Source organism: Barbus barbus (assembly GCF_936440315.1).
Source record: "Barbus barbus genome assembly, chromosome: 27".
Lineage (NCBI taxonomy): Eukaryota > Metazoa > Chordata > Actinopteri > Cypriniformes > Cyprinidae > Barbus > Barbus barbus.
This window is the reverse complement of record NC_136755.1, coordinates 22045241-22070576: the sequence shown is the minus strand read 5'-3', so window position 1 is coordinate 22070576 and position 25336 is coordinate 22045241. Positions and strand designations below refer to the sequence as shown.

The following is a 25336-nucleotide window of genomic DNA, read 5'->3' as shown; positions in this document are numbered from 1 at the left end:
GAATATTTCATCCAGCTCCTGCTGCTGGAAAATCAGAATACGTCACGCTGTCATTTGGTCGGAGGAGAAGTTGTAGTCTGTCCAGCAGGGCTGCCATTTAGTCAGTAGTGGTGACTTCGCTAAATTGAAGGTTAACTTGGCTTCTAGAAGACGAGCAAACAAAGATATTCATCCCACGTCTGACTATACACTACGACATCATCTAAATACACGGCACACCCTTCCAGCCCTGAGACCAGATTCATGAGGCACTGGAAGGTAGTCAAACGAATCTACTCTTAACGAAGTACACCACCGATTTGGCCCTGCTGTAAGTTCTTGCGCAACTTCCACATGAGCTTGTCTTTCTCCCTTTCTCCATCCCCTAAATCGGCGACGGTAAGCTTCAGGGACAAGTTCATAAGCTTTTAAAACTGCGTCTCTTACAATTTTATAATCCCTTCGATCTACTGGTGAGAGTGAAATAAACACTTCTTGAGCATTACCCTCCAGAACGCTTTGTAATAAAAGAGGACGTTCGGCATCATTCCAATCATCGGCAAAATTGCGCACATAAAGTTCATAAAGCGTGGAACAGCACCACCTAGTGGACAGATGCAAAAAAGAACACTCCGGCCGTAACAGATTATTTTGCTTGTTTCAAGCAAAAACTCACTTAATTTTGACTTGTCTAGAAAATCCTTCTTGATTTAAGATATTTTTTATATTTTGGCTGGAAACAAGACAAAAAATCTAAGTGAGAAAAGCATTTTTTGCAGTGTACAGAGCAGATGTCAAGTGTTAGAACTGTGTTCTAAGTTATTACATGTGGGGGTTTTAGGTCCGATAATTAACACCTTTGTTTTTTCAGAGTTTAGCATTAAGAAATTACTCACCATCCAGTTTTTTATATCGACTATGCATTCCGTTAGTTTCTCAATTTTGTGTTTCACCGGGTGAAACAGTGAAAGCTAACACCGTGTTTCCTGATGATATTTCCCAAGGGTAACATGTAAAGCATGAAAAGTAACGACCCTAGTACTGAGCCTTGAGGTACTCCATACTGCACCTGTGATCGATATGATACCTCTTCATTCACTGTTAACGCAGCGCTAAGATCCAGTAGCACTAATAGAAAGATACAGCCACGATCAGATGATAAGAGCAGGTCATTTGTAACTCTAATGAGAGCAGTCTCAGTACTATGGGATGGTCTAAATCCTGACTGGAAATCCTCACAGATGTAATTTTTCTCTAAGAAGGAATATAATTGTGAGGATACTACCTTTTCTAGTATCTTTGACAGAAAAGGCAGATTCGAGATCGGTCTGTAATTAACTAGATCTTTGGGGTCAAGTTGTGTTTTTTTAATGAGAGGCTTAATAACAGCCAATTTAAAGGTTTTGGGGACATATCCTAATGACAATGACGAATTAATAATAGCCAAAAGATGATCTATGACTTCTGGAAGCACCTCTTTTAGTAGTTTAGCTGGAATAGGGTCTAACATACATGTTGTTGGTTTAGTTGATTTAACAAGTTTATACAATTCTTCCTCTTCTATAGTAGAGAATGAGTGGAATTGTTCCTCAGGGGATCTATAGTGCACTATCTGATGTGATACTGTAGCTGACGGTGTTGTGGAAAACGTGCTCTCGTCGATGGTCTGGATCTCAGTCGTGCAATTAGAAAGGCTCAAAAACAGCAGAGTTTCAAATGTGAAAGAAAAGACTTTATTATAACAAGACAATAAAGTCGAGAAGCAGCTGTCCCATTGACTGATTCTGATTCTGTGAGTGTTGGTACAGAGTATATATATGTTTCTTATTGCCCATATTTGGTAGTTCCTGTTATTCTCATTGTCTATGTCTGTTTGATTTACCACATTTAATTACTTGTTCACCTTGTCTATTTTTTAATGGTGGCATTCGTCTGTATTCGTCATTTTTAAAAAGTAAAAGTTCTTCTTCTCCTCCCATTGGTTGGCAGTGATCCCAGACAACATACATCACAGTTGGTTACATGTATTTGTCATATTCCTCATATTCTGGAAATCACCCAAAGTTCCCCAGGTTATCCTAAGTTTACTGTACTCCTTGACCGGTGTATACGGCCTATAAAACATCTATACTCAGTATGACCAATAGATGGCACTCTAAGACCATTTATCAGTATTCAGACATCCAGTACAGTAGGATATCACACTTTTGCATAGACTAGTACATGTTTGCATAGAACAGTGCATGAATTACATTTTTAAGCATGTTTTATCATTTTGAATAAGATAATGTTATAGTGAGTAAACAAAAATATACAATATATTCCTCTCTTTGAGACTTTACTAAGTCTCACAATCATGTTCATTACCTAGAGTGCAGTTCCATGAGTCCACCCCTCAGTTTATACCCTCTTTTAGCCAGCGTGCGGCCTCTCATAACCTCTTGTCAGATTGTTTCTTCATGATACCGCACTCCAGAGGAAGCCAGACCCAAACATCTCTCCTCACCTTTTGACTAGAGAAGAGTAAAAGAATCCGTCTTCCTATCCAACCATACTTTTCGGGATTAATAATTCAATCATTAATGTGTGTGTAAGCATGTGCACAAAATGTTCAAGCCTTGCCCATGGTTGTCATGGTTATGTAGAATATATGAGTGATTAATCAATACATCTAGAAAATAGATTTAAAACACTGGTTTGTCCCACGCAGCCAGAGGAACTCTAGGCATTTCCGGTAGCCTAGAGCGCTATCTGGTGTTGTTATCCTTCGTTGCCAGAGGAGCTTCCTCTAGCCCTATCTGGTGTTGGAGTAGATGGTGGGTTTTTAAACCCCAGTTGAATCTACTCGTGTTGCTAAGCACTGAGGTGCTCGTCGATCCTTCCTTCTTCCTTTCTGACAGTATGTTCCAGTGTATACAGCAATCATTGTTATAGTAACTAATGGAATGTTAGTGTAATAGCATAAAAATAAGTATAGAAAAAATTACATATTGATCTCTGAAGGCTGGGCTAAATGAATAAACACTGTTATTGCACTCCTGACTTGGGTCAGACCCTCAATCACCTTTCAGATATCAATTAATCCTTCTTTGTCAGTCCCTTTTTCTGGTTGCAATGCCTCATAACATGGACAATGACCTGCTTCAGACCCTTATCGTTCCCTTTTTCTTTCAGCATTCACATTATACATGATTAGTAAATAATTTCAATATAAATGATATAAGAAGTAAATATAAATGATATAAGGAGTAAATGACTTCAGGAAGGGGCATATGCCAAAGGAAAATACATAGTACCCCTATCTCTCTCCCTACACTATCCCACACCTCTAATATATCTACAAAAGTGAAAATAAAGAAATATAAAAAATTAAAAGGCACCCCTTCCCTACCACTCCGTTGTTCTTTCAGGAAAGGTTTCACAGAATAGTCTCTTCTAGGTCAAAGTCGTCTAGTTCGTCCAGTCCAGGGCCCACAGTGTATCCGTGAGCATATCCAATGTCAACTCCGGTTGGTCTTACTGATATGCTTAGCATCTGTTTGGCTGCAGCACTGGCTAGCATGGATCTGATGAAAGGTATAATACAACAAAACAGTGCAAAAAACACAACAATAGCAATAGCTATTACAATTCCCACCTTAATCAACCACCCTTTCCAAGACCCAAAAATTGAATTTAACCAGTCTCCAATCTGCAGATCTGTTCCAGCATTCAAGGTCACTTCTTCCCTCAGATTTTTCAGTTTATCCATCGCTTGGGTGAACGATCCATCTGGCGCTGTATTATTTGGGATATAGGTACAACAGTCAGAACCAAACATTACACAAACTCCTCCTTTTTCCGCCAACAGCCAATTCAAAGCTTGTCTATTTTGCCATGTCATTTTGCTTGTTGCATCTAATTGTTCTCCAAGAGCACTTAAGGCATCATTGGTGTAATTAATGAACCTCTGCTGATTATAGTAAATGTAATTAATCCATTCAGTGTTTTTGTTGGTGGCTATCCATACAAGTAGAGACTCAAAGCCAGACTTTACCTCATTTCTTGCTTTAAATTTATCTGGTATTCCTCTAGGTTGGCCAATTGCATCTAAGTACACCTTTGGGTCTGGAGCATACGCTCTCTTTGCTCTGCTTACTTGTGATTTGGGGTTCTTTACACTATCTATGTTTCCCTCTATTATTGTTATTCCTTGCATCAATCTTACTCTGGTACAAATACCTTTCCAATCTTTTGGGAGTGTGGTTCGCAATCTTTTTCCTCCACACATCCAATAGTAATCTGCCACGGCTTCTGTTTGATCCATTAGATAATAAATAAAAGGAAAGTGAATTGTAGCTTCTGCACATTTGTCTATTAATCTCACAACTGTCATATTTGTTTTTATAGTTGCGGTAGCATACATTATACTATGAAACTTAGCTACATGTGGATTTCGAAACATGAATACATCCATATGCCAAATTACCGCACAGTTGCCCCCAAATTCACCCACATCTTGTTTTCCGTTGGTTCTGTTGAAGCATTCATAATCTAATGTGTAGTCAATATCATAGGCTGATGGGATCTCTCTTTTATTTCGAGCAACTCTAATATTCATCTGATTACACTCTTTTCCTATTCTTATTTTGCCAAAATCTCTATAGTAGCCCTTGTTTCCTAGCATAAGTAAGCATTCTGCTGGACAATATGTGGCATTTAGAAAACGTATCCCTTTAGCTTTAGTGTCTTTACAATATTGAGCATAATGTTTACCACATTGGATGAAATCATAGGGGCTGGGCACTACTGTTAATTTTTCGAGAGGGGATGGAGAACAAAACACACAACTATCCATTCCTGCTACTTTTGCAGTGTATTCTGCCCATTTGAACCACTCATTGTCATGGGCCGCACCTAGCAGTCCTTCTTTCTTTAAATCTGATGTTTTAGCATTGTTTTCATTATCGTTAGCCCTATTTACTGACCCCTTTCTAACATGTCCGTTTGCATAAATACCTGGTTTCTGATCAGTCATTTTAAGAGAATAATTCAGCAATGGTGTTTGGATCAAGCGTGAGGAATTCATCAGGTTGATATCTGGGTTGAACACTAGTTGATGGCTGTGGTTCGAATGGTCTTGTGGATTGCCCCGCGTCTTGGGCAATCTCTGCAGCAGATATATCATCACCAAGATCACGATCAGTTTCACCCTGACTTTCATGTTCCACTTCCGGAGGCTGCACCCCATCTTCAGTCAGTGCTGCGGCTTCTGCGCGCTCTGTTTCCCTGAAATGAGGTTCATCAGCATTACTTTCTTCCCCCTCCCCGTTACTTTCAGGACTCTGCTCTCTTGGAGGGGGCCCTACTTGCTCATTTTCTTCCCCACCTCTCTCTGGACTGTGCTCCCTTGAAGGGAGCTCTACTATCTGTTCTTCTCGTCTTCTGGGTCTCAATCTGGGTACTCTGGTACAATGATTTAAATGGTACCAAGTTGTGCTACCTTGCACCTGTACTGCTGTTGGGGTGGCTCTTTCTACAGTGTATGGCCCTTCCCTTCTTGGCTCATTCCATTTCCTTCTAAAGACCCTCAAATATACCTGATCTCCAGGTTGTATAACACTAGGTGTTTCCTCTTCCTCTCTTGGACCTCTATTCTGTTCTTGTGTATGGATGGCTTCATGAATTTTCGTCAGCTGTTTCATATATGCTTTTAACTCCATTTGCAACTGTTCAAGGGGCGGTCCTTCATATGGACCTCTCAAATATGGGACTGGCATTGGTCTACCTGTCAGCATTTCATGTGGGGTCAAGTTTGTTATCCTATTTGTTTGCATACGATAACTCATCAACGCCAGGGGCAGTGCATCTACCCAATTTAATTTTGTATCGGCGCAAATTTTGTTCAATTTCGCCTTGAGAGTCCCGTTAACTCTCTCCACGATCCCTTGGGACTGAGGTCTATAGACGCAACCTAGACGTTGCTTTACCCTTAACTGTTGTATTACTGCCTTTACTGTTCTTTGAATGAATGCTGACCCATTGTCTGAACTAATTTGGGATGGTATTCCAAATCTGGGAATTACTTCTCTGGTCAGAAATTTAATCACTGTTTGAGCCCCTTGGTCTGCTGATGGAACAGCTTCCACCCATCTACTAAATCTGTCAATTATAACCAGTAAATATCTTTTACCTCTGACAGTTCTTATCATATCTGCATAGTCCATTACCAAATGTTTGAATGGCCCCTCTGGGACAGGAATATGACCTACGGGTGCGGTTGTTCCCTTTCTTACATTATTTTGGGCACAGACGTCACACTCAGACAGATACTCGTCCACCATTGCTTGTAAATAAGGTGACCAAAATCCTTGGCGTTTTACCTTTCTAATCACTTCCCCCCTCGCGCAATGGTCGAAACCATGCGCGTCAGAGATCAGGATTGTAAGCAATGGTGTGGGAGCTATCATTTGTCCTTCATGTGACCGCCAAAGCCCATTTACGTCTCTTGTCGCTCCTCTCTGTTGCCATACACTGAGTTCATATGGGGTAGCTTGTTGCTGCATCCGTGCTACATCTGCTAATTGAGGCTGAGGTTGAATTAGAATGGACGGAGCCATTATTGCTGTAGTGCAGCCAGATGCTTGTCTAGCATATTTATCTGCTTCATTATTGCCCCTAATCACAAAGTCATTACCCTTCTTGTGTGCTTGGCATTTAACGATGGCCAATCTCTTTGGATGCATCATAGCTGTTATTAAATCAATTATCTGATCACCATGTTGTATTGGTGTACCATCACTTTTCTTAAATCCCCTTTGCTTCCAAACTGCTCCAAAAAGGTGACATACACCATGAGCATACGCAGAATCAGTATAAATATTTGCTGATATGCCTTTAGCTAATTTACAGGCTTCAGTAAGAGCTTTCAACTCTGCCAGTTGTGCTGAGCATGGTTGTTCACAATGCTGCACCACCACTGGAATAAAGTCATCACTGTCACATCTAACAATTGCAAATCCTGCGTGATTACCCAAATGGTCTCTGAAGCATGATCCATCTACAAAGTAATCAACCTGTGCCTCAGAGATGGGTGTTGATTCTAAATCTGGTCTTAATCTGGTGAATGCTAAGGAGTCAGCTACACATTCGTGAGGTATTCCCTCATCTTGCAAAGGTATGTGATTGGCTGGATTGACTGTTGTGCATCTCTTTATCGTTATATCTGGAAAGGTCAATAATGTTGAATATGCCAGACACCTAGAAGGGGTAAGAACGAATTTACCCTGTTCCCACAACTCCACTATCTTATGATGTGCATATATTATGACTGGATAACCCATAGTTATTGTAGAGGCTTTTTCATATGCAAAGTATACTGCTGCTAATCCTTGCTGATAGCATGGCGGGTATCCTTCAGCCACACTGTCTAATTTTGTGCTGTAGTAGGCAATTGGTTGTTTTTTCCTTCCACTACAAGTCTCTTGCATAAGTACTGCAGATGCATAGCCATCTTTTCTATTTGCAACATACAAATGAAATACTTGGTCATATGCTGGTGTTGCTAATGCAGGTGCAGACTGCAATTCTCTTTTTAATGATTCAAATGCTATTAATGCATCTGTTGTCCATGTCAGTGGTGCCCTAAGATTTTGATGACCCACTTGTTTCATTAAGGCTCTTAACGGGGCTGTTTTAATGGCATAGTCTTCAATCCAATCTGAACTAAAACCTGTCATTCCTAGAAAAGTCATCATCTGCCCTACTGTTTGAGGTTGGGGTACTTTGCTAATGCCTTCTAATTGACTGGGTGATATTGCTTTCATCCCATGTGATATTGTTCGTCCTAAGTACTCAACCTGTGGCAGGCAATATTGGAGCTTGTCTTTGGAAACCTTATGTCCCCCCTCTGCTAATTTAGTAAGCACTTTAATTGAGTCCTGATGACACTGTTCCAGAGTTGCAGAAGCAAGAAGCAAATCATCTACATACTGTATTAGGGTACTATCTAACCTGAGGTCCTCTAGATCTGTTTTTAATACCTGATTAAAAATGTGGGGCGAGTGCTTGAAGCCCTGGGGCATTCGAGTATAACTTAATTTTTTACCTTGATAGGTGAACGCAAACAATGGTCTGCTTTCCTCTGACAGGGGAACACTGAAAAAGGCAGAACACAGATCAATCACAGTGTAATAATTAGCAGTAGATGGAACATTGGTTAGCAGCGTATGCGGATTTGGAACCTCCGCAGGCCAGTCCTCCACAATCTCATTTACTGCTCTCAGGTCATGCACCAGACGCCATTTGGATTTATCTGCTTTAGCTACTGGCAATATTGGAGTGTTGCTAGGACTATTGATTTCAATTAGCACTCCTGCTGTCATTAACCCCTCAATTGTCTTTTTTATTCCTTCTACAGCTTCTGGTTTCAAGGGGTATTGTTTTTTCCTAGGTACTGTAGCTCCAGGTCTAAGTATTATTCTAACCGGGTTAGCTGACTTTACTAGCCCTACATCAGTTTCATGTTGTGACCATAATTCTGATGGCACTTGCCTCTCCATTTCTCTTATTAATTCAGTCTGTTTTGTTTGATGTTCCTCAACTTTTGGTTTGCTTTTTGTATTTACAATCATTCTAGGAACTCCCATCATTGGAGTTGCACATAAAATCTTAAGATACTGGTCATCTGTTGATTGAAATATTAGAGGATTTTCTGTAACTTCCCACTTACTCTTTTCTGCTTTTTTCATCATGGGGCCTAAGTCTTTGGAAACACAGTCTTTATTTACATACAGAGTGACATGGGGAACTGAGTTAGGCACATCAAACCACTCATCAATGAATTCTTCTCTATCTACCTGCAGAGCTGCACCTTTTGGTCCTATCACTATATATTGTGACATCATGGGGATAGTTAGTTCTTTTGTGTCTTTTAGCCACCTTTTTTCAAATTCTGGCTCTTTGCTTTCATCATACTTCATAGTACAATGAAATTCAGTTTTTGGTAGACTTGGTTCACAAAGTTGTTCTCTTATGTATCTTCCCCATTTGCTAAGTGTTTTTTCTACGTCTTCATACAAATCTCCTAACCAATACATGTTAGCACATGGCTCTTGTGTTTGTTGTACGTCTGTCAAATTCATTTGTCTCACTGCTCTATCATTTATATAAATTCCATCTGGAGTACACCATATTTGCATTTTCAATTTACATATAGCATCCCTCCCTAACAGGTTGACAGGTGTATGTTCTGAAACTAAAATTGGTAATCTTATTTCTGTGTCTTCTAAGCTTATGCTTACAGGGGTCGTCATAGGAAGTAGCTGAGTCACTCCCGAGAATCCTACTGTCTTTATATATTTTCCAGACATGGGGAGGTGCGAGGCATATCTTGGATTTAAGCATGAGTACGATGCCCCTGTATCAAGCATAAGAGTTATTGGTTTTCCTTCAATATTAACTCGCAACATTGGTTCTTGATCGGCATCCGAAGATATCATTGGAAGTTGGTTCCTCCCCTCAGGATTCTCTGGGCAGCCCTAGTAACCTTGATTAGGACCACGCCACGGGTTGACAGGTCCTTGAGCTCGGGTCTGTATTGGTTGTTGTTCATAACCAACCCCTGTTGTCATCAGTTGGTCTTGCATCCAAGGATTGGAGGGACAGTCTCTCTTAAGATGTCCAGGCTGATTGCATCCCCAGCATATTCCTGGTCTCTGTTGATTGTTGTTGAATCTGCCTCTACCACGCCCTCCTTGTTGTGGTCTGTTCCAATTCCTGTTGTTTGCTTGCTCTGGCTTGAGATATATTACCACTGGTTGCTGTCCTTGTGGTGCATTCCCTGGTCCAGCAGGTGGCGCCTGTGTTGTCACAATCTGATTTGCTGGTGCAGCCACATTCATTGGTGCTGGTGGATTAACTGGCACTGAAGTGTTGACAGGTGCCATAACAGCTGAGGAGTCTTCTTTTTGCACTGCAAGGATCCTTTTCTTTTTGTTCAGGAGCTCTTCAAGTTGCATTTGGGTCAGTTTTCTTTGTAGTTCTTTTTCTTGATTTCTCATCTTCAGTTCTTGCTTTCTGTATTGTTCCACAGCATGAACCACATGGTCTCTGAATTCTTTGTGTGACTTTGAATTCAGACCTACCACATCTTCCAGCTTCAGTTTTACTGATGCAGGCATGGCTTCCACAATTGCAGTCCTGAAGAGTGCTGTCAGTACTCTGTCTTGTTCAGGATCTCTTTCCAGTTCTTCTTTCCATCGTCTCAGTTGTTTCTGTATGTAGGTGGTAGGATTTTCTATTTCTCCCATTGGCTCTCCCTTCAGGCAGCTTGGGTCAGTTTGCATTGGGTACTCAGCTCTCAGCACCCTCCAAATATCACGTCGATGTTTGTCAAAGGAGGTTCCATCTGCTTCAGGTCTGTCCACTGCATGCAGAAGGCCAGACTGCTTTAGGATGTCATTCATCTTGGAGGCTCCTAGGCACTTTACAAGCAATGCTTTGATGTCACCAAGTGCCAACAGCTTTCCAGTTGTTTCTTCTTCCACTGTTTTGATCCATTTTCCAGCTCCTTCATGAATATCTGGGAGACGGGACACTAGAGAGTCCAAATCTTGACTTGCCCAAGGTATATATTGAGCATGCCCTTGCTTGATGAGAATTGGGCACTGATGTCTTGATTCACCATCCTTGGCTTCTTCTGTTGTTCTTGTTGGAGATCTCATCGTCCGTGCTGATCTGTCTTCATTTCTTTGCCTTTGCACTTGATGCTGATCTTTCAGTGGCTCTATGTCCTGTAAGGTCAGTATCCCTTCAACTTGTTTGTACTGTTTTCGCTGAACTGGGTAACGCAGACTTGAATGAGGCTGCTTTGACTGAAGATGCAATAATTCATTTGCTTCTTGTTGTAATGATCTCTCTACCTGCTCATATTCTTCTCTTGTCATGTTAATAGCTTGCTTGATTTTCTCTCTTGTCCTGTTGCATCTTTCCTCCATCTCAGCCAGTTCTTCCTGTATTGAGTCAGCAGAGGGCGCTCCTTCCTCAGATGATCTTTCTGACTCACTCCCCTCACTTCTCTCACTGCCGCCACCTGCTGCTGTTTCGCGCTTATAACGCTCTTCCATCTCCTTTAACATTGATTCAAGCTCATGACGTGTGAGGGGCTCACCTGATTTCTTTTTCTCCTTGTAGTCTCTGGCCCCCCTTCCTTCAATTCTTGGCTCTTCTTTGTAGATTGCTCTCTCTCTCTCTCGTCTCGGCTGTGGTGCTGGTGTAGATGTCCACTGCCCCTCCTCCTGTAGCTCCAGCCTTTCCTCCTGTGGCTCCAGCCCCTCCTTCACGACCCTGCAAGCATATTCTTTCTCCCTACTTTCTAATGACAATGATTCTGGGCAGCTCTGCGCTTCTATCTCTTCGTCTGAGCTTGTTTCATGTACATACCCCTCAAATTCTATGGGTCCTTTTATATCTATTTTTCCCTGTATGATTGGCATCTGATTGACGACCTGGTCACAGCAAGGAGCATATGGAGGTGGTCTTTCTTCTTTTACTTCACCCGTTTTGTTTCCCCTTTCCAATTTCCATAATTTAATCCCATATTGCTTGAATAAATTCAACACCCCTAATTCTTGTTCCCTCTTGTCATTTCGTTTTCTAGATTTGTCATTGGTCTTGTGATTTTTAATCAGTACTTCCATCTCTCTACACATAGCCACATTAAATGTTCCCTCTACCGGCCACTTGGTGGCCAATTTCTTTGTTCTTTTTGCCCATTTTTTCGAGAGTCCCCCTATATTTTCTTTACATGCTGGATTTTCAGAGGCCAATAATTCTACTGGACTAGACATTATAAAATTTTTCCCTATCAATTTATTTAGCAAATAGTTTTTATCTAATTATTTCTCTGTTTATTAGGTGATTTTACCTCTATAATCCCAGTGGTTTAAAACTTAATAGCTAATTCTTCACCAAGCTCATCAGACGAGGATCACTAAAAGTATCCGACCCCTGATTACACCTGGACTTGTACTGGGCTGAGGACTTTATCACCTTTTTTAAGAAATCTGGTTAGTGTATCTCAAATATTTTAGAATAATCACAATGTGTTTTCTGGTTAATAACTTAAAAGGTAACCCAAAGCCCTTTGTTTCTTTTATCCGAAGATTAGCTTTTGTCCAAATGATGTGTTCCCCCAAGCTGAAAGCTTCAAAACTCCACAGTCTCCTCTCATGAAATTTGCGACCTGTTGCTGTCAATCCTCCTGTCCAAATTGAGTAATTAAGAGATGGCATTAATTCTATACAAAATTCTTTTATCCTAATTATATTGATATTCAATTCATTTCTTGTGCACCACATCGGATACAGAGGTTCCATATAGTCAATCAATAAGCTTCTTTCCGGCATTGTTAAAATTTTTCTACCTCTTTTTCCCCTTTTCTTTTTTCCCTTTATTTCCCCCTCTGCCATCCTTCCTTTTTCTTATCTTTTTCTAATTTAATTGAGTATTGTTTTTAGCAATTTGCACTGAGATGAATCCGATCTTTCCTGATCTCCGTGAATCTCCACCCTCACGTGACGTATGAACTGAGGCTGTAACTTCTGCTCAATCGTCACTAGTAGGCGCCTCAGAGTTCTGCCAGTCACAAAGAGAGGCTGCGCACTTCCTATCTCTGGTGACTCAAACAACACTCTGGACGTCCAAATCACTTCTCTCGTCTCAGCTTCCACTCTGAGATGGATGTTATCTAGAATTGTAGCTCCTTTTTCGAGCACTGGCCAGGGTGCCCAATTATTTTTAATATACGGTGCTACAACTGGTTCAACTGGGATGTCAATTGCATTTGACTCAGCTCCCATCCAAGGAAGAGCTGCATCCCAAAGTCTAAACAAATTGTATTTCAATCGCCGAATCGTTATATGTTTCATTACCACATCTTGCCAATTTATTCCTGGCCATTCAGCTGATTTTTCTCCCAAATTTGTAATCTTAATCAATTTTCTGAAAAAGATATTTTTCTTGTATTCTGTCAATTTCTGTTCATGCCCATAGAGATCAATAAAGCTGGATTCCAACCAAAAATGATTGCGAATACCTTGTGTCTGTACCAATACTGCCTGAAACTGATTTTCTTGTTCAGTGTCAGGGTCATTCAAATCGATGTGTTTTATTTTTTCTGTCCGCTTCATGTCTCCGTATGGGCAAACTCAGAATAACAGAATCTCTCTCTCCCTCTCCTTCCTTTTCGCACACACACACACACACTCTTTATCAGTCCACACACACAGAAAGCCTCAGCCCCCACCCTCGCGGGTCCCCTCTTCTCTCCCTGGCGCAACAATGGGAAAACAGGCGCTCAGATTGCCTTTTTCAATTCTTTTCTTTTTATCAACAATTTAGTTTCACAATTTGGATCACAGCGTCGACACTGTGGAGAATGCCCAAACAAACGACACAACCAATTTTTTGGGGTGTTTCTAGTTCTTTCAATTTTCAATAATCCGTTAAAATATTCCATTCAATACAATATGATCTTTTTCAAATCTTAACGTGATTTTCTTCTGCAGTTTTATCAAATAACCGTGCACTTTTACTTTTAGACAAACATATATTACTCAAGTGTACCAACACTTACATATAACATATAACATATAACGAACAAAGACTAACGGTTTCGTTTCGAAACGATCTGCCCGAGCAGTCACCCTCTGTCCCAGGGCCGGTAACCGCAGATCCACGCCTCTCACTTAGGCGTTTGCCGGCATTCAGCATCCCTCTTAACTAGACGCTTTTACACTTCTAGCCCTTCTTCACTAGGCTTTTTCACTACTACTTTATATTGGCACCATCTGTGCTCTTTTAACTAATGGGCATATCCTTTAACACTTGAAACTCATCAATCCATATGCACCTTTTTTCATTTAATTAATTTTACGTCCGTTAGCTGGTGAGGCCCTGTCCCAAAACACCGCCACAGGCTCAACCCTTAGTCAACCAGCAAACAATCTCCTTATATCCAAATATATAAGCAAAACTTGCTTACCTTGAGGCCTCGTAATTTCGGATTGTTTGCGTGTTAACCCAGGTCCCTCGCCTGCAACGGCCCTTCAAGACGCCGGAGCCTCAATCCAGTCCCATCTGGGGTGCCACTTTTATGTTGTGGAAAACGTGCTCTCGTCGATGGTCTGGATCTCAGTCGTGCAATTAGAAAGGCTCAAAAACAGCAGAGTTTCAAATGTGAAAGAAAAGACTTTATTATAACAAGACAATAAAGTCGAGAAGCAGCTGTCCCATTGACTGATTCTGATTCTGTGAGTGTTGGTACAGAGTATATATATGTTTCTTATTGCCCATATTTGGTAGTTCCTGTTATTCTCATTGTCTATGTCTGTTTGATTTACCACATTTAATTACTTGTTCACCTTGTCTATTTTTTAATGGTGGCATTCGTCTGTATTCGTCATTTTTAAAAAGTAAAAGTTCTTCTTCTCCTCCCATTGGTTGGCAGTGATCCCAGACAACATACATCACAGTTGGTTACATGTATTTGTCATATTCCTCATATTCTGGAAATCACCCAAAGTTCCCCAGGTTATCCTAAGTTTACTGTACTCCTTGACCGGTGTATACGGCCTATAAAACATCTATACTCAGTATGACCAATAGATGGCACTCTAAGACCATTTATCAGTATTCAGACATCCAGTACAGTAGGATATCACACTTTTGCATAGACTAGTACATGTTTGCATAGAACAGTGCATGAATTACATTTTTAAGCATGTTTTATCATTTTGAATAAGATAATGTTATAGTGAGTAAACAAAAATATACAATAACGGCTGCATGGTTACAATTTGATCTCTAATAGTATTGATTTTGGAAGTAAAATAGTTCAAAGTCATTACTGCTGTGCTGTTGGGAAATGCCAACACCTGTTGATGCTTTATCTTTTGTTAATTTTGCCACTGTAATGAATACATACCTGGGATTATGTTTGTTTTCTTCTAAAAGAGACGAAAATTAATCAGATCTAGCAGTTTTTAATGCTTTTCTATAGGATAGGGTAATACTTTCCTATGCGGAATTGTATCGTAAAAAATAAATACATCTAGTTTAGTTTTCCTCCAGCTGCGCTCCATTTTCCGGGCTGTTCTCTTTAGGGCGCGAGTGTACTCATTATACCACGGTGTTGGACTCTTTTCCTTAAGTGTAAAAAAGCAACCGTATATCTAAAGTGCAAGAAAAGAGAGATTCCATAGTTTCTGTTACATCATCAGGTTTTTCTGCGCTGTTGGATATGCTGAAGAATTGAGATAAATCAGGAAGATTGCTTACAAAGTAGTCCTTTGTGGTAGAAGTGATGGTTCTACCTTATTTGTAAGAAGGAGTTGAATTTACAGCTTTAGGTATATGGAGTTTACACAAGACTAGATAATGATCTGAGATATCATCGCTTTGCTGCAGAATTTCAACACCATTAATATCAATTCCATTTGACAGTATTAAATCTAGAGTATGATTTCGACAATGAGTAGGTCCGGAAATGTGTTGTCTAACCCCCGATAGTGTTCAGAATGTCTATGAATGCTGATCCTAATGCATCTTTTTTATTGTCAACGTGGATATTAAAATCACCCACAATTAAGACTTTATCTGCAGCCAGTACTAACTCAGATAGAAAATCAGCAAATTCTTTAATAAAGTCTGTATGGAGCCCTGGTGGCCTGTATACAGTAGCAGTACAAACATCACAGGGGATTTATCATTAATACTTTTCTTTCTCTAGATAATGTTATATGAAGCACCATTACTTCAAAGGAGTTATACTTAAAGCCTGTCTTCTGTGAAATACTGAAAATATTGCTATAAATTTTAGCAACACCTCCCCGTTAGCCTTTTGGACATGACTAATTTTTATAACAGTAATCATAGATTAAAGACCCAGGTAAACAATTAGTTATTTTATTCTTTTTCTTATAACATTATAGTTTTGTATTGTTTGTAGTGTGATCAACGTTTGCACAAGTAGTAGATGTGTTAGGGAAGTAACACGTAACATTTTAATTATATTTTGCTAAAATTAACGAAATGACTCGAAAAAAGATTTGTTCATTTTGCTGAACGAGACTCAAAGGTCTGAGTTAGTAAAATGATCCAAACTTCCCATCACTAGAGCACATGCCAGCTGAGGGGCGGGATGTTTAGACGTGCACTATAGAGGCAGTTCAGCCAATCACAACACACTGGGCCATTGCTGAGGGAGGGGCTTCATAAAACCAGGAAATAATCAGGGCGTTTATCAGAGAAGGGGAAGAGCGGAAAAATAATGCGTTTTTTAAAAAACAAAGCATGAACACATGTTTGACTGCACCCCATAAACACAATCAAGCCTAGAAAAAAAAAACAGTCAACCACCCCTTTAAAGAATTGTTCAGATGAGGAACGGCCATTTAAAAGAGGGAAAGCAAAAACATTCTGAAATTAATATTAGAAAGAGCTGGCATAATAATACTCAGCCCTGATTAAACGTAATAACTGCAAAAATAAAAATGTGACAGGGTCTCAAAATGTGCCCATTTACTGCTAGGCTATATAAAAATGTAAACCCTGCTTCAATCTTTTTTTCTGCTCCATTTTTCTCACATCTGATTAACACAGGATGTGCCATACTTGCTGACTATGTATTTGAGCTGGTGTGAAACTGTGAAACAAGTCTGATACTCCTGGCCACATGGTCAAAAAAGTGAACTGCAAAACAGTTACATGTAACTACGTGTACAAGCTCTAACTTCCAACAGCATAGAAAGACGCTCTAAAAATGTGTTACTGTGAAGTCATAATGTATTGCAATGCTACAATATATCAAGACAGAAATTTCACAGAAAATGATTTGATGTGGAATTTTATTGAAAAAAAAAATGAAAATTGAAATAAACACTTGTGAAGACTGGTATTTCTATCTGTGCAGAATTACTAATACATGTGCATGTGTAAAAAAAAAAAGTCCTTTAAGATGAGTCCTTTAATGCGGTTTTAAACTATAAACGTGTCCGCGTATTTTTGAAGTTTACAGTTATTAACTTATACAACATTAAGGTGTGATGAAGTTCCTGATGATTTCTGAGCCAAAACTTTCTGCTGCTTGCAGTTTTTCCTACTTCAGGTTAGCGATTTCCAACCACTCTCCTGGATTCATACATTCTGTGGGCACACATGTAGAATATCCCTGCAAAAGACAATTATCAAATCATAAACATTTAAATAAGTGTGAATATTTGTTCTAGTATCAACTAAAAATGAAATAAATACATGAAAGAATAAGCATGTACATGTAAAAGCAATTATATTTAATTAGCTGTTTTTGTTTGTTCCAAACCATTGGTAGGTCACCATATATTAAGGGTCACCATATATTTAAGGGTTAGTTCATCCAAAAATTACTCACCCTTATGCCGTTCCAAACCCTTAAGACCTGCATTCATCTTCGGAACACAAATTAAGATATTTTTGATTAAATCTGAGAGCTCTCTGACCTCCATAGACAGCAAGGGTCCTACCACGGTCAACGCACAGAGACGTAGCGAGGACATTGGTAAAAGGGTCCATGTAACATCAGTGATTCAACCATAATTTTATGAAGCTACGAGAATACTTTTTGTGCGGAAAGAAAACTAAAATAACTTTATTCAACAATTCTTCTCTTTCGCATCACCCTAGGGTGCTATTTTGGAGAGTATCATGAAACTTGCGCATGATTTTTCTACATGTAAACAACATTTAGAGGAGAACGCTCACATGTGTCGTGATACTCTCCAAAATGGCGCCCTAGGGTGACACAGAAGAATTGTTTAGTTGTTATTTTAGTTTTTTTGCGCACAAAAAAGTATTCTCATAGCTTCATAAAATTACTGTTGAACCACTGATGTCACATGGACCATTTTAACAATGTCCTTACTACGTTTCTGTGCCTTGATCATGGTAGTACCTTAGATGTAAATGGAGGATCAGAGAGCTCTTGGATTTCATAAAAATATCTTAATTTGAGTTCCGAAGATGAACGAAGGTCTTGAACGACATGAGGGTGAGTAATTAATTATATAATTTTTCTTTTTGGGTGAACGATCCCTTTAAATAATGAGAACAGGCACACTTACATTTTAATGTGCTTTTTAATATGAGTTTGGTCTGCAAGCACATCCAGGTTTTATTTTTAGTGACAGAACTTTATCATGAGGTCAGTCAAAGTCCTTTGAACCATATCCTTAGGCATATTATTTCCATTCTGCACCACGAGAACATTTCATAACTTTTAGCATGCCATAAAACTCACTTTATTATGTTCTACCACTTGAACTTCAGAGTCAATGCAATCCTTAAAGCAACTGTATGTAGGTTTTCTACCTTGAAATATCAGTTTCAAAATCATTCTGATGGTACACTGACTTCTAATAAGGCATGCTCCTTCCAAAAGTCTGTTCTGGGAGTATGTAAGTTCACTGAGCGGGTACGAAATTCCACCAAAAAAGGCAGATTGCTTTACTTTACTTACTTTTACTTTTGTCATTTAGCAGACGCTTTTTATATTTTGGCTGGAAACAAGACAAAAAATCTAAGTGAGAAAAGCATTTTTTGCAGTGTACAGAGCAGATGTCAAGTGTTAGAACTGTGTTCTAAGTTATTACATGTGGGGGTTTTAGGTCCGATAATTAACACCTTTGTTTTTTCAGAGTTTAGCATTAAGAAATTACTCACCATCCAGTTTTTTATATCGACTATGCATTCCGTTAGTTTCTCAATTTTGTGTTTCACCGGGTGAAACAGTGAAAGCTAACACCGTGTTTCCTGATGATATTTCCCAAGGGTAACATGTAAAGCATGAAAAGTAACGACCCTAGTACTGAGCCTTGAGGTACTCCATACTGCACCTGTGATCGATATGATACCTCTTCATTCACTGTTAACGCAGCGCTAAGATCCAGTAGCACTAATAGAAAGATACAGCCACGATCAGATGATAAGAGCAGGTCATTTGTAACTCTAATGAGAGCAGTCTCAGTACTATGGGATGGTCTAAATCCTGACTGGAAATCCTCACAGATGTAATTTTTCTCTAAGAAGGAATATAATTGTGAGGATACTACCTTTTCTAGTATCTTTGACAGAAAAGGCAGATTCGAGATCGGTCTGTAATTAACTAGATCTTTGGGGTCAAGTTGTGTTTTTTTAATGAGAGGCTTAATAACAGCCAATTTAAAGGTTTTGGGGACATATCCTAATGACAATGACGAATTAATAATAGCCAAAAGATGATCTATGACTTCTGGAAGCACCTCTTTTAGTAGTTTAGCTGGAATAGGGTCTAACATACATGTTGTTGGTTTAGTTGATTTAACAAGTTTATACAATTCTTCCTCTTCTATAGTAGAGAATGAGTGGAATTGTTCCTCAGGGGATCTATAGTGCACTATCTGATGTGATACTGTAGCTGACGGCTGCATGGTTACAATTTGATCTCTAATAGTATTGATTTTGGAAGTAAAATAGTTCAAAGTCATTACTGCTGTGCTGTTGGGAAATGCCAACACCTGTTGATGCTTTATCTTTTGTTAATTTTGCCACTGTAATGAATACATACCTGGGATTATGTTTGTTTTCTTCTAAAAGAGACGAAAATTAATCAGATCTAGCAGTTTTTAATGCTTTTCTATAGGATAGGGTAATACTTTCCTATGCGGAATTGTATCGTAAAAAATAAATACATCTAGTTTAGTTTTCCTCCAGCTGCGCTCCATTTTCCGGGCTGTTCTCTTTAGGGCGCGAGTGTACTCATTATACCACGGTGTTGGACTCTTTTCCTTAAGTGTAAAAAAGCAACCGTATATCTAAAGTGCAAGAAAAGAGAGATTCCATAGTTTCTGTTACATCATCAGGTTTTTCTGCGCTGTTGGATATGCTGAAGAATTGAGATAAATCAGGAAGATTGCTTACAAAGTAGTCCTTTGTGGTAGAAGTGATGGTTCTACCTTATTTGTAAGAAGGAGTTGAATTTACAGCTTTAGGTATATGGAGTTTACACAAGACTAGATAATGATCTGAGATATCATCGCTTTGCTGCAGAATTTCAACACCATTAATATCAATTCCATTTGACAGTATTAAATCTAGAGTATGATTTCGACAATGAGTAGGTCCGGAAATGTGTTGTCTAACCCCCGATAGTGTTCAGAATGTCTATGAATGCTGATCCTAATGCATCTTTTTTATTGTCAACGTGGATATTAAAATCACCCACAATTAAGACTTTATCTGCAGCCAGTACTAACTCAGATAGAAAATCAGCAAATTCTTTAATAAAGTCTGTATGGAGCCCTGGTGGCCTGTATACAGTAGCAGTACAAACATCACAGGGGATTTATCATTAATACTTTTCTTTCTCTAGATAATGTTATATGAAGCACCATTACTTCAAAGGAGTTATACTTAAAGCCTGTCTTCTGTGAAATACTGAAAATATTGCTATAAATTTTAGCAACACCTCCCCGTTAGCCTTTTGGACATGACTAATTTTTATAACAGTAATCATAGATTAAAGACCCAGGTAAACAATTAGTTATTTTATTCTTTTTCTTATAACATTATAGTTTTGTATTGTTTGTAGTGTGATCAACGTTTGCACAAGTAGTAGATGTGTTAGGGAAGTAACACGTAACATTTTAATTATATTTTGCTAAAATTAACGAAATGACTCGAAAAAAGATTTGTTCATTTTGCTGAACGAGACTCAAAGGTCTGAGTTAGTAAAATGATCCAAACTTCCCATCACTAGAGCACATGCCAGCTGAGGGGCGGGATGTTTAGACGTGCACTATAGAGGCAGTTCAGCCAATCACAACACACTGGGCCATTGCTGAGGGAGGGGCTTCATAAAACCAGGAAATAATCAGGGCGTTTATCAGAGAAGGGGAAGAGCGGAAAAATAATGCGTTTTTTAAAAAACAAAGCATGAACACATGTTTGACTGCACCCCATAAACACAATCAAGCCTAGAAAAAAAAAACAGTCAACCACCCCTTTAAAGAATTGTTCAGATGAGGAACGGCCATTTAAAAGAGGGAAAGCAAAAACATTCTGAAATTAATATTAGAAAGAGCTGGCATAATAATACTCAGCCCTGATTAAACGTAATAACTGCAAAAATAAAAATGTGACAGGGTCTCAAAATGTGCCCATTTACTGCTAGGCTATATAAAAATGTAAACCCTGCTTCAATCTTTTTTTCTGCTCCATTTTTCTCACATCTGATTAACACAGGATGTGCCATACTTGCTGACTATGTATTTGAGCTGGTGTGAAACTGTGAAACAAGTCTGATACTCCTGGCCACATGGTCAAAAAAGTGAACTGCAAAACAGTTACATGTAACTACGTGTACAAGCTCTAACTTCCAACAGCATAGAAAGACGCTCTAAAAATGTGTTACTGTGAAGTCATAATGTATTGCAATGCTACAATATATCAAGACAGAAATTTCACAGAAAATGATTTGATGTGGAATTTTATTGAAAAAAAAAATGAAAATTGAAATAAACACTTGTGAAGACTGGTATTTCTATCTGTGCAGAATTACTAATACATGTGCATGTGTAAAAAAAAAAAGTCCTTTAAGATGAGTCCTTTAATGCGGTTTTAAACTATAAACGTGTCCGCGTATTTTTGAAGTTTACAGTTATTAACTTATACAACATTAAGGTGTGATGAAGTTCCTGATGATTTCTGAGCCAAAACTTTCTGCTGCTTGCAGTTTTTCCTACTTCAGGTTAGCGATTTCCAACCACTCTCCTGGATTCATACATTCTGTGGGCACACATGTAGAATATCCCTGCAAAAGACAATTATCAAATCATAAACATTTAAATAAGTGTGAATATTTGTTCTAGTATCAACTAAAAATGAAATAAATACATGAAAGAATAAGCATGTACATGTAAAAGCAATTATATTTAATTAGCTGTTTTTGTTTGTTCCAAACCATTGGTAGGTCACCATATATTAAGGGTCACCATATATTTAAGGGTTAGTTCATCCAAAAATTACTCACCCTTATGCCGTTCCAAACCCTTAAGACCTGCATTCATCTTCGGAACACAAATTAAGATATTTTTGATTAAATCTGAGAGCTCTCTGACCTCCATAGACAGCAAGGGTCCTACCACGGTCAACGCACAGAGACGTAGCGAGGACATTGGTAAAAGGGTCCATGTAACATCAGTGATTCAACCATAATTTTATGAAGCTACGAGAATACTTTTTGTGCGGAAAGAAAACTAAAATAACTTTATTCAACAATTCTTCTCTTTCGCATCACCCTAGGGTGCTATTTTGGAGAGTATCATGAAACTTGCGCATGATTTTTCTACATGTAAACAACATTTAGAGGAGAACGCTCACATGTGTCGTGATACTCTCCAAAATGGCGCCCTAGGGTGACACAGAAGAATTGTTTAGTTGTTATTTTAGTTTTTTTGCGCACAAAAAAGTATTCTCATAGCTTCATAAAATTACTGTTGAACCACTGATGTCACATGGACCATTTTAACAATGTCCTTACTACGTTTCTGTGCCTTGATCATGGTAGTACCTTAGATGTAAATGGAGGATCAGAGAGCTCTTGGATTTCATAAAAATATCTTAATTTGAGTTCCGAAGATGAACGAAGGTCTTGAACGACATGAGGGTGAGTAATTAATTATATAATTTTTCTTTTTGGGTGAACGATCCCTTTAAATAATGAGAACAGGCACACTTACATTTTAATGTGCTTTTTAATATGAGTTTGGTCTGCAAGCACATCCAGGTTTTATTTTTAGTGACAGAACTTTATCATGAGGTCAGTCAAAGTCCTTTGAACCATATCCTTAGGCATATTATTTCCATTCTGCACCACGAGAACATTTCATAACTTTTAGCATGCCATAAAACTCACTTTATTATGTTCTACCACTTGAACTTCAGAGTCAATGCAATCCTTAAAGCAACTGTATGTAGGTTTTCTACCTTGAAATATCAGTTTCAAAATCATTCTGATGGTACACTGACTTCTAATAAGGCATGCTCCTTCCAAAAGTCTGTTCTGGGAGTATGTAAGTTCACTGAGCGGGTACGAAATTCCACCAAAAAAGGCAGATTGCTTTACTTTACTTACTTTTACTTTTGTCATTTAGCAGACGCTTTTGTCCAAAGCGACTTACAAATAAGAAAAAGTAACTAAAACTAAAAATTACAACTCTATAAATACTATATACCCACATATTTAAGAAAATAAATAAATAATACCGCTTTACGGTAGCAACAAATGTGTGCACAACTATCCACTGTAATTATGACAGTGTATTCCACTCGCTTAACTAAAGGGGGCTCCAAAGTAACAAAAATACACAAAACTACATACATTTGCGTTAAATAGCACTCTATGAGGTTTTCTATCACCTGCAAAGAAGGTCATGAGCATGGCCACCCATCCCAGTATGTAGGACCAGGAGAAGCGCCAGTCTCCAAACCGCTTGCCCAGGAAGCTTAGGGTTACGCCAGTGTAGATCGACATAGCCAGCAGCACAAACAAAGCTGGGTGTGAAAAAAGTGATGGGTTAAAAATGGACAGAGGAAATGTAGTGCCATCTATATTTTTGACTTTAAGAACAGTTTTTAGTAATACTTAAATATGCTAAAATTTCACATTCTACAGCTCATTGTGCCTGTGTTTTGTGACTCACTGGAGATGAAAAACATGATTCCTGCTGCAAAGGAACGACTGAATCTCTCAAAGGCAGAAAAATGGGCAAATGAGAGGATGCCTGCCATGATGCCCGCAAAGCACGCTATTCCCGATAGGATCATGAATGCCCGTGTGGCATTCCAGTATGCTGGAGGAACATACAAGAAATGATCATAAAACAACAGACAAGATGGGTATGTTCATTCTCTTCTCATCCCAGCCATATCTTATCACTGTTTGTCTGATTTTTCTCATGTGATCTTTGAAGAACTGTCTCTGCAGAATCACCTTGAATGAACCAGAGTACAGCTCCTGTAATCTCAGATGCCATCTTATGAGACCAAGGGTACAACTTTGGAGCACCTGTTCAGAATACGACTGTGCAAGGCTCAGAAAACACAAACCAGAGTGTGGAGCTCTGTATGGCAAAATAATAAAGCACTGCCATCTACAGGCAAAAATGGTCTAGAAGCTCAAATGCAGGTGCCAGATTTCTTGTATTATGTTGTTGACTCTACATATGACTTATAACTTCACAATGATTTAAAATAGCCATGAATACATAGACACATAAAAAATGTTTGAATATATTTGCTTACCTATACTTGCTGTCTGCATGTAGCACTTGTTGGCCATGCAGTACCTCCACAGGCCCTGGTGGGCATAGCTGCCTGAGAGGCGATACTGCATCCAATAGTCTGTTGCTGTGGAGACCACTATTAGGATGTTCCCAATAATGGCACAGAACAGGCCGCCGCCCATAAAGCTGTACATCCTGACACACGCTGTGACTATGCAGGAAGGAGATATACACTAAACAGACAGGAGAGACATTTTAATTTTACACAAACAGATGCTTATATGCACACATTAATAAATGCCACAAAAAAGATTAAAATCTAGATTAAAGACACATCTCTTTAGCCAAGCATTCACATAATGCATCTTATAATCTTGTACTGCAGTTATATCTGATCAAATGTACATTATTATTATTCTTTAGCTTGGGTTGAACAAATCATTTTTGCTTAGATGGAACAGCAGCTACGCTAATTATGTCTCTATTTGTTTCTCTGTTTCTGCCACAGGATTAACATCCCATGGTAACTAGGAATTACAGAAGCTTCAGTCTGGATCCAACCCTTAAATGATCTGAGATGACCGAACAGATAAAAGATAATGCCAAGATAATGCTCAGAGGATGCCAACGCTCAGACGACATACAGAATTACCAAATTTTGCCATAAGTTAAATATATTAAGGTTCTGCAATATATAAATATATTGTGGAAAATTAATTTCCTGTAGAGTTGCTTTGCAACGATGAATCGTAAAAAGCGCTATACAAATAAACTTGAACTTGAACTTGAAAAAGACTTCTTATAATAAAGCAAAAATATAAGTAAATCATAAATCAAACAATTTTTCTCTTCAAACCAACATTTGGCTAAAATGTCGACAGATATTCCAACACAAATTTTGTAAGTCAACAAATTAAACATATTATATCAAATATTAACATGTATAAATATTAGTATATTAAAATAACTCACTCAATTTAAACACAAAAGCATTTGCGCATACGTTTTAAAAATAAATGAGC

The 25336-nt window shown here is 38.7% G+C and overlaps 2 protein-coding genes across 3 annotated transcripts; both read right to left on the bottom strand.

Annotated features, from left to right (window-relative positions):
- Positions 1-1630: 1630 nt before the first annotated feature.
- LOC306847647 (uncharacterized protein) lies at positions 1631-14796 on the bottom strand. 2 transcript variants are annotated; one of them, XR_013782174.1, is made up of 2 exons: positions 14003-14790; positions 1631-5247 (listed from the first exon to the last, which is right to left on the bottom strand). XR_013782174.1 is itself a non-coding variant. In XM_079381710.1 (2 exons), exon 2 carries the CDS (start codon positions 11805-11807, stop codon positions 9498-9500), a length of 2310 nt encoding a protein of 769 aa, XP_079237836.1. In that variant the 5' UTR covers positions 11808-12220; positions 14003-14796; the 3' UTR covers positions 9407-9497. The 2 variants fall into 2 exon arrangements, 1 of the variants encoding a protein (XP_079237836.1); XM_079381710.1 differs by lacking the exon at positions 1631-5247 and adding an exon at positions 9407-12220 and having other exon boundaries at positions 14003-14796.
- Positions 14797-21779: 6983 nt separating this feature from the next.
- On the bottom strand, positions 21780-24508 carry LOC306847714 (lens fiber membrane intrinsic protein-like; the record flags this gene model as incomplete). Its single annotated transcript, XM_079381836.1, has 4 exons — positions 21780-21841; positions 23449-23583; positions 23733-23882; positions 24334-24508. 4 exons carry the CDS (start codon positions 24506-24508, stop codon positions 21780-21782), a joined length of 522 nt encoding a protein of 173 aa, XP_079237962.1.
- Between the last annotated feature and the right edge of the window lie 828 nt (positions 24509-25336).

Excerpts from the sequence above, each read along its gene's own strand:
- LOC306847647 (XM_079381710.1), bottom strand. The coding sequence starts at position 11,807 with ATGTCTAGTCCAGTAGAATTATTGGCCTCTGAAAATCCAGCATGTAAA.